The 13,271-nt window shown below is 32.7% G+C and overlaps 1 protein-coding gene across 1 annotated transcript in view; it reads left to right on the forward strand.

Moving 5' to 3' along the window:
* FBXO8 (F-box protein 8) overlaps window positions 1-13,271 on the forward strand; it is a 40,480-nt gene that overhangs the window by 13,140 nt on the left and 14,069 nt on the right. The window contains exons 2-3 of the mRNA XM_001498470.6: window positions 5,505-5,841; window positions 9,052-9,178. Of these exons, the coding sequence (XP_001498520.4) occupies window positions 5,513-5,841; window positions 9,052-9,178 (456 nt within the window). The 5' untranslated portion in view covers window positions 5,505-5,512. The remainder of the gene's footprint in view (window positions 1-5,504; window positions 5,842-9,051; window positions 9,179-13,271) is intronic.

Consider the following 13,271-nt stretch of genomic DNA (forward strand, 5'->3'; position numbering starts at 1 on the left):
GATTTATTTTATTTTGTATTAATCATTCTCTGTAAGATATAATTAAACTTACTAAATAGTATCTAAATCTTTGTTTCTAAGTATCAATTTTATTACTATTCTGAAAAATAAGAACATGTAGTATCCTACTTGCCTTAATTTTTCTCCCCATAATTTTTTTTCTCCTCTGAAAGGAAGAATTTCAACTTTGAAATCTTCTAGAGAATTCTTTGTTAGCATAATTTCTCCTCTGTAACCTAAGTAATTATGAAAATTTTATTTATTTCTGTCAGATGATAAATAATGAAGTACTGTTTCTACTTTTGGAGACCAAGAGAAAATATCTTTGGTTTCATTTTGAAGTTCCTTAGAAAGGATTTTATAAATCCTCCAAAAATGATAAAGAAAGTTGAAACAAAATAAATTCAAATTTGGAAGAAAAAGCTTGGGACATCTTGAATGCTATTAATTTACAGTCGATCCTCATTATTTGTAGATTTTATATTTGTGAATTTGCCTACTCACTAAAATTTATTTTTTCATCCCCCAAATCAGTACTCATGGCATACTCGCCGTCAGACCCAGAGATGTGCAGAGCTGCAAAATCTGTGGTCTGTGAGGCACACATTCCTGGTTGAGGAAGGCAGTGTTCTGCCTTCTTGTTTTACTCTCATATTGTAAACGTGTCCTTTTCATGGTCTGTTTAGTGACACTTTTTTCACATTTTTGTACTTTTGTTTTGCTGATTTCACTGTTTAAAATGGCCCCCAAGCTTAGTGCTGAAGTGCTGTCTGGTGTTCCTGAGTGCTGGAAGGCTGTGATGGGGCTTTACAGAGAAAATACCTGTGTTAGATAAGCTTCCAGCAGGACTGTGAGTTTGATGTTAACGAATCAACAATGTATATTACGTAAGGTGTCTTTAAACAGAAACACTCATGAACAAGATTATGTATTGATCAGTAGCCAAAATGTGGCCAGAGGCTCCCAGGAACCTAACCCTGTGTTTCTCCTGGAGCAGTGGTTCAGTATTCGCTAATTCAGTGTTTGCAGTGACTTTATAGAACAGAACTGCATGAATTACAGGATTGACTATATTTCTTTTATTTGAACATGAAATAGACTAATTATCCTTTTATGAGAGTAAATATTATTTCCAAGAAATAAATATTCTATTTTCCTTAACCTGTTTTGAGTGAACACATAAGTTATCAGCAATGGTTATGGTTTCATCACAGAATTTATATTTACACCAAAACTATTTCAAGTACAAAAACTTCTTTTGTCTTTAATTTGTTTCAATATGAAACTTTTTGCATATTCAGTGATTCTGCTATGCAGCTTAATTCTTTTGGCTAAATAACTGGCACAAACACAGAGTACTATATCTATTATAATGCTATTTCAATGTTGAAAATCTTTATACCAAAATTTTGTTAAAACTTTAAGACAGATCTTAAGATTTTTGTACTTTGAAGTCAAGTTTTGGTTGATTCAGGCCAAACACTTGTTTTCAAGAATTTGAAATCATGCCAGAACCCAGCATGAGAATGTATCGTATTTTGTATCTCTTTTGGAGCCAGATGTTGACAGGTTACTAATGTTAGCACATGGACCTGTTTCATGCCATTGCTATTGGCACTGTTGTAAGGCATGCTGACCTTTGAAATTTTTTTGTGGAACATAACATAGGCTTTTTGTTTTTAGGTTTGGGGTGTTTTGGTTTGGTTTGCTCATTGATTTAAGGAATTGGATTTATGAGGAAAAAAGTAACCATGGCTGAAGTATCAGATAACTAAAGGAGATGAAGAATTGTGTGAACAAACCCTGCAAAGCTGTACACCTGTCAACGTGAACAAATGAGTTTATTTAGCAGGCAGAACATCAGGACGATTAAAGTATCATTAATAACAAAGTGCTCATCGTTTGCACTTTATGAAAATATGATTTTGTCAAAACAAATACCTAAAATTTTGTTGATTATTTGTTGTAGAATGAACTTTATATGCATTATCTCACTTAATACAACAGCCTTTTGAGCTATAGGTATTGTTATTATATAAAATGCAAATTATCACATTACATATGAAGAAACTACAGCTTAGAATAGTCAAGTAAATTCCCCAAGGTCCTGTAAATAATAATGAGTGGAGTCAGGATTTGAACTCAAGTCTATTCGACTTCAGAGTCTACAACATTATGCTCCCTCTATGACTTGCTTGACAATTTCTGCAATGGATATCATGTCCTCTTAAGAATTTTATCACTTTTCTGACAGTTCCACCCAACATTCCACATCTCTGTTACCCTAAGGAAGATTGGGAGTGGGGATGGAACACTGGACACCCTCTCCTTTCTCCAAAGGATAAACTTATGATATTACTATTATATATAATATTAACGTATTGTTATATTATCTTCCCCAAGAAGTTTATCACACTGTGTTCTTGCCCAGTATCAAGAACTGCTTTAAAGGGAAAAGGATGCCCCAAAAGGGCAATTTGCAGTGCTGTTTAGCAGTAGGAAAATAAAAAATACACTTTTCTTTGTCTGAAACCTGTATATGAGCCTCAAACCTTCACCCTCCTTATCAAGTTTTGTTTTGTTTCCAAGAACCAGCTGCTGGCTTTACCTCTCTCTACCAGCCGGATGCTTTCTGGATCATGTTATCCGGTGCTCAATTGAAGTATCCCCATTGAAGTCCACAGCCTAGGGAAATCACCCTGATTCTGTTCCCTAGCAACATCCCTGAGAGTAACAACAGCTGCTTAACCATATGCCACTAGAAAGATGCTGTAGGGAGAATACACAGAATTTAATATTAAATGCCTTAAATCTTGAGACTTCAAACATCACAGTTACCATGTTTGATTATTTATCTTTAGCAGTGCAAAACCAAAAGAGAGGAATAAATGTAATCATCTAACATGACAGCAGATATCTAGATAAGCCTAGCAGTCAATGTGATTTCTAGATATTTTCAAACAGAAATTGCCATGATGAAAATAAAATACATAAAGAAAAAAAATTTCTTTATGATTGTGAGTCTTAAAATGTTAAATTTGTGTCAAAATTAAATTTACTGGTGTTGTAATGTGACATGGCGTATTTAAACATTAAGCAAACTTAAAACTCCTTACAAATTTTTGTTGCTATTATCGATTTTTTTTTTCTGTGTTAATCCCTTTTATTCCCTCTGTAGTTTTGGCTTTTCCAGAATGTCATATAATTGGAATTGTATATTATATAGGCTTTTCAGACTGGCTTCTTTCCCTTAGTAGTATTCATGTAAGTTTCCTCCATGTCTTTTCACGGCTTGATAGCTCATTTCTTTTTAGCGCTAAATATTCCATTGTATGGATGTAGGACAGTTTATCCGTTCACCTACTGAAGGATATCTTGGTTGCTTACAGGTTTTGGTAATTAGGACTAAAAGCTGCTATAAACATACATGTGCAGGTTTTTGTGTGGCCGTAGTTTTCAACTTATTTGGGTAAATACCAAGGAGCGTGAATGCTGGATCATGTGGTAAAAACATGTTTAGTTTTGTAAGAAGCTGCTAAACTGTCTTCCAAAGTGACTGTACCATTTTGCATTCCCACATCCTTGTCAGCAGTTGGTGCTGTCAGTGTTGGATTTCAATCATTCTAATAGATGTGTAGTATTATTTTATTGTTGTTTTGATTTATGATTGCCTAATAACGTGTTATTGAGCATCTTTTCATATGCTTATTTGCTATCTGTATATCTTTTTTGGTGAGGCATCTGTGAGATTTTCTTGAGAATTTAAATTGGGTTATTATTTTTCTATTAATTGGTTTTAAGAGTTCTTTGTATATGTTGGATACCAGTCCATCAGATAAGTATTTTGCAAAGATTTTCTCTCAGTCTGTGGCTTGTCTTTTCTCTTAATATTTTATATTAAAAATAGGAATTTAATTATTATAGCTTAACCACTAATTTAGGAACTGCTACCATTATTGTGGTATGTGGCGGAGGGAGGAAAGGTTATCTTTTGTGGTTTCTTTGCAAAAACAAATTTCCCCACATTTAAAAATCATTAATATATTCCTTCTCTTTGTACCCCCCGTCCTTTTATAGCTTAAGCTGCTGGATTTCCAAGCAGTTCACCGTAAGGAAGAAGGGTAAAAAATTATCTTGGACTATTTTTTCTGTTTTGATCAATAAGTGACCAGTTATAGTGACCATTATCCAGATAATAGCCAATAACTCAGTACATATACACGTGGATCATGCCTTTTTACATATTTTTTAAAAAGTATCTTTGACATTCTTTGAAATTCTACTCAATTTTCAAATTATTCCGAATAATTTTCAAAATTTCTGGTCACCAGTGGGGCTTTTTGGTTTGTTTGTTTTTTTTTGCTAGTCCTTATTGTAAACAGCTAATTAAAACAAAACCATATTTTAAAGTTAGGTCATGCTATGATATTTATTTTAATGATTTTATATGAAAATCAGTTTTTTCCCCCAATTTTTGAAATACGGACACACATATTAGTAGTCAACTTGGGTTTATAAAACAAGAATATTTTGTTTGGAAAAGAGATCTTAAAAGTAATTATTTGTATTAGTTAAAAGCTCTTCCTGATTTCATTTTTCTCAATGAATTTATTTGCCCAGGAAAAGTTATTTTAAGGCCAAGGTCAAATAGGAAGTCTAGGTCAGTAGTTTTCTAAATATTTGTATATGAGGAAGTCCAATATTTGTAACAGATAAATGTAGAGCTGCTCTGGTTGAAGGTCAAATGGAGGTGGAAGAGACTAGAGCGCACCCTCTCCTGCCTTTTCCCAGGTACCTCTGAGGAATCCATAGGGCTGTGTGGAGAAGAAGTGGAAAATTAGTCTAAATTGTAATTTTTATTTAAAGCAACAACAAAACCAAATAGTCATTACTGAGCTGTTTATCCTGGAGTTCTAGGTGTCTAATTTATAAGGTTTCTGAATTAGACTTCAGGGCCTATGTTACATTTTATTACAGTCTACAACTTAAGTGCAGACTGGCAAGAATTAAACTAAAAGCCTGTTTCACAGCTGTTATGCATCTGGGAGTTTGGTTAAAAGGGGCTAGCTTAGCTTAGCCTGAGTTATGATAAAAAGCAGGGTCTAGAGACCTTTTAACTAAAGTCCTGTGCTCTGATCAGAGCTGTATTTTAATACTGGCCCATAAGTCCACGTAATTATAATTTGTAAGAGTCTTTAGAACATCAGTAACTTTTAAATCTTACCATGTGAAAAATGGTTATGTCACCTATGGACTTTAAAAGTCTTTAGCAAACTGGGATAAAGGTGATGAGCAAACCAAATATTTCTGAAACCTTGCTGTCCAAGTTTTGTACTTATGATGTTCTAAGTATTCTTTATAGTACACTACTCCTTTTAATATGCTTTAATGAGGAATGTTAATCGTGATACAGGATTGCTTCGTGTCAGAGTTGTTGTACCACAGGGAAAGGTGGGTTACTTTTTTACTGTAACCTTCTTACTACCTTCTGGCTTTTCTCTCAGGCTTGCAGATGGGTCAGGGGCTGTGGAGAGTGGCCAGAAACCAGCAGCTACAGCAGGAAGGCTATAGTGAGCAAGGCTACCTCAGCAGAGAGCAGAGCAGGAGGATGGCTGCCAGCAGCATTCCTAACACCAGTCATCGTAAACAAGTCCAAGGAGGCATTGACATATATCATCTTTTGAAAGCAAGGAAATCTAAAGAACAGGAAGGATTCATTAATTTGGAAATGTTGCCCCCCGAGCTAAGCTTTACCATCTTGTCCTACCTGAATGCAACTGACCTCTGCTTAGCTTCCTGTGTTTGGCAGGACCTCGCAAATGATGAACTTCTCTGGCAAGGGTAAGTTCAACCCACCATGTTTGATTCTGGTACCTCTAAATATAATCATGCTTAACTGTCCTTTTTATAACAGATAACTATGTATTATGAACTATTTCTTTTTATCCTGGACTTGTATTTTGAGTTTCTTTTCATTAAAACCTAAGAAGATAAAGATAGAGTTATCATCACAGTCAAATTTAATCATGGGAAAAGGAGGACAGTGTAGAAGAAAATAATGACTCTACAGTTAGAAAAGAGGTTACCACTTAACATGTAGCAGTTTATTATAAATCAGAAATTCTCAGTTTATTCTAAAAATACAAGTTGTTAATTGAGAATATAATCCAAAATTTAGAGTGTTCACCTCCCTAGTGTAGTTTGTGCTTCCCATGTAAAGAATAGGCATACTTAAAAATCATTATTCCCTAAATATTCCCCAAATCTTATTGTTTTCAGTGGTTACAAATGGAGTATATGTGTGTGTGTGTTTGCTTATTTATATGTATATATTTTTGATCAAAGGTACGTGTTAGCATAAACTTTTACTAGTGAATATTTCATCTACTTTTTTATTTTTTCTAACCACCATTTCATCGATGAAGTAGGCAAGTTTTAGAAAGCAAGGAGATAATCTACTTGCTGAAGTGAAAGTAGATTTCTAAATTTTAGCAGCTATTATACTAGTTTAAATTTAAGCTATAAATCTAAGAACGTTTGGTGGAATAGAATCTATTTTATGGAATCTAGTGACTCCTTAAATAGAATCATATACTTGAGTCTTGAAAATGTTACCAAACATAGAAGAATCATTGGATCTTGGGTTTTCCAGCATTCTTTACTAACGTTTATTTAAGTCTCATCATTTTAAAATGGGACTTCCTAACAATGTAAAACATATCTAAAAACAAAAGTCTTTTTGAGACTTTAAATAATTTCTGAATGAAAATCTGAGAGAATTAATAAATTATCTAAATAGCCAAACTTCAGTAAAAATGTATTACCAACAATGACGTTCCTGACTCAGGCTTCCTGATGCTACAGAATTAAGTGGCAATTATATAGTTCAGTTCTCAATCTCTGAATAGATAAAATTCATCAGTGTCATCTTGTTATTTTCTCATTGTTTTGTTATAGTGAAAGTACTATGGAAGTGAGAGGCAATTCTATTATTTAGTAGTGTTTAAAGTAAATTAGTTATTAATTTTTTAGTCATTTAATGTAAGAAGAAATAAAAATACTTCAAAACTGACTCATTCTTTATTTATAACCTCTTTTCTACATTTTAGTATTCCCAGCAAACTTAATTTGTGATCTTATATTTGAACTTTGAAAAAACTGTTTATTTCTGAGCTTATCTGAACTCAATCAGAATGTATTCTTCATTTGGGATTTAAATCTGAATTGTTCATTTCTGAAAGAAATAAATGCTTCTTTTATTATTTATCACATAATTATGCCTATTTTTTTTTTAAAGATTTTATTTTTTTCCTTTTTCTCCCCAAAGCCCCCCGGTACATAGTTGTATATTCTTAGTTGTGGGTCCTTCTAGTTGTGGCATGTGGGACGCCGCCTCAGCATGGCTCAACGAGTGGTGCCATGTCTGTGCCCAGGATTTGAACCGACGAAACACTGGGCCCTCTGCAGCAGAGCGCGTGAACTTAACCACTCAGCCACGGGGCCGGCCCCTAATTATGCCTATTTCTATGATGCTTGAATATTTTTTCTTAGTAATAAATTGCTTCCAGCATTTTAAGTTAAAAGTTCGCTTAGTTTTTACTTTGTTTTAACAAAGTTTTAACTTTGGATGTGTTGAATGCTTATTAATGTTGAGAAGTTCTGTTTTTTTCATGTAGCTAAGAAATAAAAGTCAAAAGCTTTGGGACTAAGTTAAAGAGGCTACTAAAATATTGATAATTTTCTGAACAAGTTACTAAACTTTCTGTTTTAGAATCAATGATTTCATTTGGTTGGTAAAACTAATGCTAGGATATAAATTAACTATTAAGAAGATATTCTCATATTAAATTAGATATATTATCTACTATCCTCACAATTTTTGATGTTTTAGGCTGAGACAGTAACATTTTCTTGTTTTCCTGTTCGTGTGTGTTTGTGAAAAGAAGGAAGTTTGAGCCGAAAATCAATGAATAGCAGAAACTGAAACTATTTTAATGTTTGTCACTACAAGTAGGTGTTTTTTGGACACACACTAAAATCAGATAATTTTAAGACCATGAGTCATTAAAAGTGTATCAAAATATAATTTCAGTATTCTCCATGTCTCTAGAGTAATGCACTTATATTTAATGGTCTATGGAATATATCCAGAATTTCTAGACATTGTAACAAGATAAAACTTTAGCTTTCAAATATAAAAACAGCTAAGCTTAACATCACAGCTTTTCATGTATTTATTGAAGCTATAGAATTACAATTTCTATGTTTAGTTTGCTTGTTGTTGATTTATGTGTTGTTAAAAAAACAAAGCTCTCCCCCTGCCCAGCAATCTCCACCCCCCATTCAGTTTTATTTAGCAGTAGAGCACATAGTTACTTAATCCTCTCTAGCTTCTTGGTTAAGATTGCAAGCTCTGGAGTAAGACTCCTTGGGTTCAAATCCTGCCTCTACACAAATTAGCTGTGCTACCCTGGGCAAGCTTTTTATCATATCTGTGTTTCTTTATCTGTAGCACCAACGTCATAGGATTGTTGTAAAGATTAAGCAAGCTAATGCTATTAAAATGCTTTAAATAGTGCCTGGCAACTAGTAAACACTCAGTAAATGTTAGCTATCCTTACTATTAATCGTTTATATTTAACTTCAGATAGTACTCATGAAAGCCTTTGAATAGCAGCAGAGTATTGTCTGATACAGTGCTGGCAGGCGAGAGGATGGTGCAGAAAGATGGGGCAGGTTCTACTCTGCACAGGGTCACTAGGAGTCAAAGTCCACTCCAAGTCACTAACACCAAAGTACTCCTGAATATTATTAATCTTTGTAACTCACATTTATTTAGTACTATCAAAATTGCTAAGTTGAAGACATTTGTCTATTATACACTAGTAAACAAATAAAAAACAAGTACAGAATTAAAGATTTTAAAACTTTAGAACTATAAAATCCAATTTTATATCATTTCATGTTAATAGTTTATCAAGTTACACATGTTTAACTTAGGAAATTAAATATAGCAATGTTTTCATATCTGATTTTACCTTACTTTTACAGGTTGTGTAAATCCACTTGGGGTCACTGTTCCATATATAATAAGAACCTACCTCTAGGATTTTCTTTTAGAAAATTGTATATGCAGCTGGATGAAGGCAGCCTCACCTTTAATGCCAATCCAGATGAGGTAAGTGAAGAACTTGAATATTTATGACAGTTAAACTTTATTACTATCTTGCTGCAGCTTTCCAGCATAATAAACTTGCAAGTAAAGTAACAAGTGTTTGAATGTGCCTTTTCAATCACTGGGAAGCCCAGTAATTGAAGTTAATGCTACATGACATTGTCGTTTCTCTTTACCTTACCATGTCATATTCTAAGTCTTTCCACCTGCTCATTTTGTATGGCAGCTTCCATGGCATATATTCAGTCCTCTGCTAGGCCTAATTGAGATATTACTGCATTATAAGTGGACAATACAACATATGTCTATCAAATTTTATCTGCAGCTTTTTCTTTCTATTTTATTGTTTCTATTTTGTAATGATGCTGCGTTTATCAGAGATAATCACAAAGGACATCGTTTGTTTGCAACACATCAAAATGTTGTCTTTAAATAATGCCTTTAACAGTCTAATTCCATGCTGCCGTAGGAACTGCTTATAGATTCTGTTATAAAATTGAATAATTTTATTTTAGTTATTTAATTCTTTCTTGTCATAATCTATAAGAATGATCAAATGTGAAGACAGTTCTTTCACTGTTTTTTTTCACCCCTATTCTCATTTTAACATATCCTGGAAAGGTTCAGATTTTCAGAAATGTTTAAACATCAGCTAGACTTATTCTTAGAAATTGAATGGAAATTATACAACCATTAGAACTACTACTTCTGGGTGGATTATTTTCTGTGGAAAAATTTAACTGGCATTTATTTTAATTTATTTAACTTTCAAAGTCCAGCTTTTTTCATTTGTTGTAGAGGTATTAAGGACTGTTTAGGTCATGCAGTCAAATAGCTTTTAAAATACCTTAACTTTTGCTATGTTTCCATTAGAGAAATGTTTCTCCCATGCGAAATATTTGAATATTAAAGAGAAATACTGATTTTATAAATGATACATTTTTAAAATTAAATTGATTTTTGCTTGTTATATATGATTTCTTTCTTTGTTAAATTTTTCTTGCATATGAATAAAAATATATATAATACTGTTAGAAAGGTTTACTGATACACACACATTATCAGTTAAGTTTTAGCCCAACAAATATAGCAGACTATATATATTATAAATCCTGGTATGAATATTTAAATTAAGATATTTTTTCTCTCTTTTCACCATCATTTAAAGAGCTTTTCCTTTCAATGAATAGAAGACTGATACTTTTAATGAAAATAGAATGATTCATAAGTTAAAGTTCAAATTATAAATTTGAAACCAATATAATATTGATTGTTTAGAATCTAACAGTCATTCTTTAGAAGGCAAATGAATGGATAAACTATAATAAATTTAGGTTTTGTAATTTATCCTTTTATTGAAAATTTTTTCTGATGCTTTTTATCATAAAATATTCTTATTTTTACATTATTTTTGGTCGAAAGCAAGTTCTCTTCCTTCTAAATATATAGCAACAGTAAGCATGTCACCTTTTTGTTCTTGCACTATGGCAGAGCTGCTCTGTACAAGAGATTCTGCTACACCTGTGTATTTGAAGGACATGGTTTCAGAGACTTCATTATTCTTGTTTATTAGAATTAGACATTACTTGTTGCTAATTAAAACAGTTCATATGACAAACCTTATAGTAAGACGTATATTTTGCATTAGTCTCTTGGGTTAATTGAATGATGATTACTGAAAAAGAACTGAGGCAGAATAGTACAGTGTTTTACTCTAGATACATAAGAATCAGGAAAGGCAGATATTGCAAGCCCCAGTCATATTATGCCTGATTTATCAAGGCATACTGACTCTGGTCATAAATTATACTGATGTTGAATAAAAACTGTCATCTTCAATTTATATCACTCGCAAATGTTACATTCTAAGGAAAATGTAACTTGGTAAGTACTGAGTTGTAGATTCACAAAGTCAGAAAATTTGGATCTTATTGCTGATATTGATTATGGTAAGTAGTCATTCCTTACTAAAAGAATATCAATTTTTCAGACAAATTATAAAGCCATCCTTTTTATACAAAGATGAAAATGTAGATAGGCCCTCATATACTAGAATATGATACAGTTTTAAATATGTAAATTGAAAAAGCTAGATGTCAAAATATGTTTCCATCTTTGCAGCTACATATATCAGACTATAGGGTTCTTGTTGTACCTCCTTTGGAGTGTTTGGAGAGGGGGCAGAGAAAAGAGGTAAATTAAAGTCCTCTTTTTATCTTTGTTAAGAGAGAGGATTGAAGTTGTTAATTAAAATAAAATTTTTAGATCTTCAGATTTTACTTATCCATCCTACCTCCCATTATTATTGAGAGTTGGCTGTATTTTCATTTTCTTCACTCCCTGGCCTGATTTAAGGATAACCTGGAGCATTCCAGAAGTATTGAATTCACCATTCTGAAACGGGCACATAGTGCTGCCAAGAGGTGTAGAACTGAACCATTCAAAGTGATTTGTGGTTCTAGAATTCTAATGCTATGCTTTTATGAACATCAGTAACTTAGCAGGTGTTCTCTAAGAGCAAAATAGAATTCTGTCTTTACCAGAATGCACTTAGGATATAAATGGAAAATGAAGAACGCTGAAATACACTTGTAGGCGCAGAGAAATGAGAAGTATTTTAATAACTATATTCTAAATTTTCTTTTATTGACCAATATAAGTAATCACTGTCAATTTGGTTGTTTATCCAAGTTAAGCCTTCAAAATTGTAATCATATAATTGAAAGAGTTATGCTAAAAGATGTTTTTCTATAGAACTTATCTGTATGATTCATACTTTAACCAGGTCTTAGAATCATTCTTGCCAGATTTTTTGAGTACTAGAAATGAGGAAGTACTTTTTGGAGGTTGGTTTATTTTTTTCCTCCTCACTAGAGCACTGTCATCAACTGTGTTATTTTCAGTTCATTTAAGCCGGAGAAGTAAATTAGTTTTGATGATATATTTAAATGTAACTAGTATTTATTGTAAGTACCTGAGATGAGATGTATATAATTGTTCAATATTGTAAAAAGTCTACTTTTCTATAATTTCTAGTTCTGTACTTAACATTTTGATAGCAAGCATCATTAAAATATTATAAAAATAAGAATACTTACAGCCACAGGGAACAAGATTCTCCAAAGGACATCGTTCATGTCACGGATGTGGGTAACCAAACTCCACAGCAACTGCTGGCAGTGGCTCATGGGGTGGGGGCGAGCAGCTGCACAGTTTGTGGTACGATGATCTAGCACGCTGTTGTTATATGCATGACATTGTGATCTCAGCTGTACGTAGTCTTGATCTTGTGCATGAGCTTGTGTACTTTGTGGCAGGTGACCACATTCTAGTAAAGGAATGTGCTAAAAACCATCTGTTTACATTAGGCTGTATTTCCCTTGCATGTACAAGTTACCTGTGTTGATTTTATTCCACTACAATATTATAATAAAGTAATTTTGGTTATCAAGCAGTAAGCTATATTCCTTGTGTTCCATTTAGTATTAAACATTTTCTTGGCAAGTTATTTTTAAATTTGTAGTCTGGAAAATTGGTAGTGAACCTGATTTAACTTTAACATATTGTAGGTTTATTTTTGTTTGTGTAAATATGTTTTATAAAAGGTTTTTTTTGCCACAACTAGATGGACCTGCAACTAAGATATACAACTATGTACCGGGGGGATTTGGGGTGATAAAGTGAAAAAAAAAAAAAAGTTTTTTTTATAATATCCTCATGGAGTTAGGTAAAGAAGTCTTTTTTTTTTTTAACTGTTTAAGTACATTTTTCCTGTGTTCATATGGAAACACCCACGTGCATATATGTTATATTTTATTAGATTTATCTGGGATAGAATCTACTATGAGAAATATTTTAAATTTGACCTATGCACATGTTTTAAGTGGGAATGCATAAGCAATTTATTTTCAAGATAACATACTCTTTTTGTTGTTGGACCAGCTAAAACATAAACAGGGAATTTGTAGGAGTTCTCCATTATAGAGTGAACTCAGGAATTTATACTCAATTCTTATGAATAATATCTCAGATATTAAATCTTATCGCGTTTTTGCTCCAATATACAGCAGCAAAGTGTTCATTACCATTACTTCAT

The sequence above is a fragment of the Equus caballus genome, chromosome 2 (genome assembly GCF_041296265.1).
Source record: "Equus caballus isolate H_3958 breed thoroughbred chromosome 2, TB-T2T, whole genome shotgun sequence".
Lineage (NCBI taxonomy): Eukaryota > Metazoa > Chordata > Mammalia > Perissodactyla > Equidae > Equus > Equus caballus.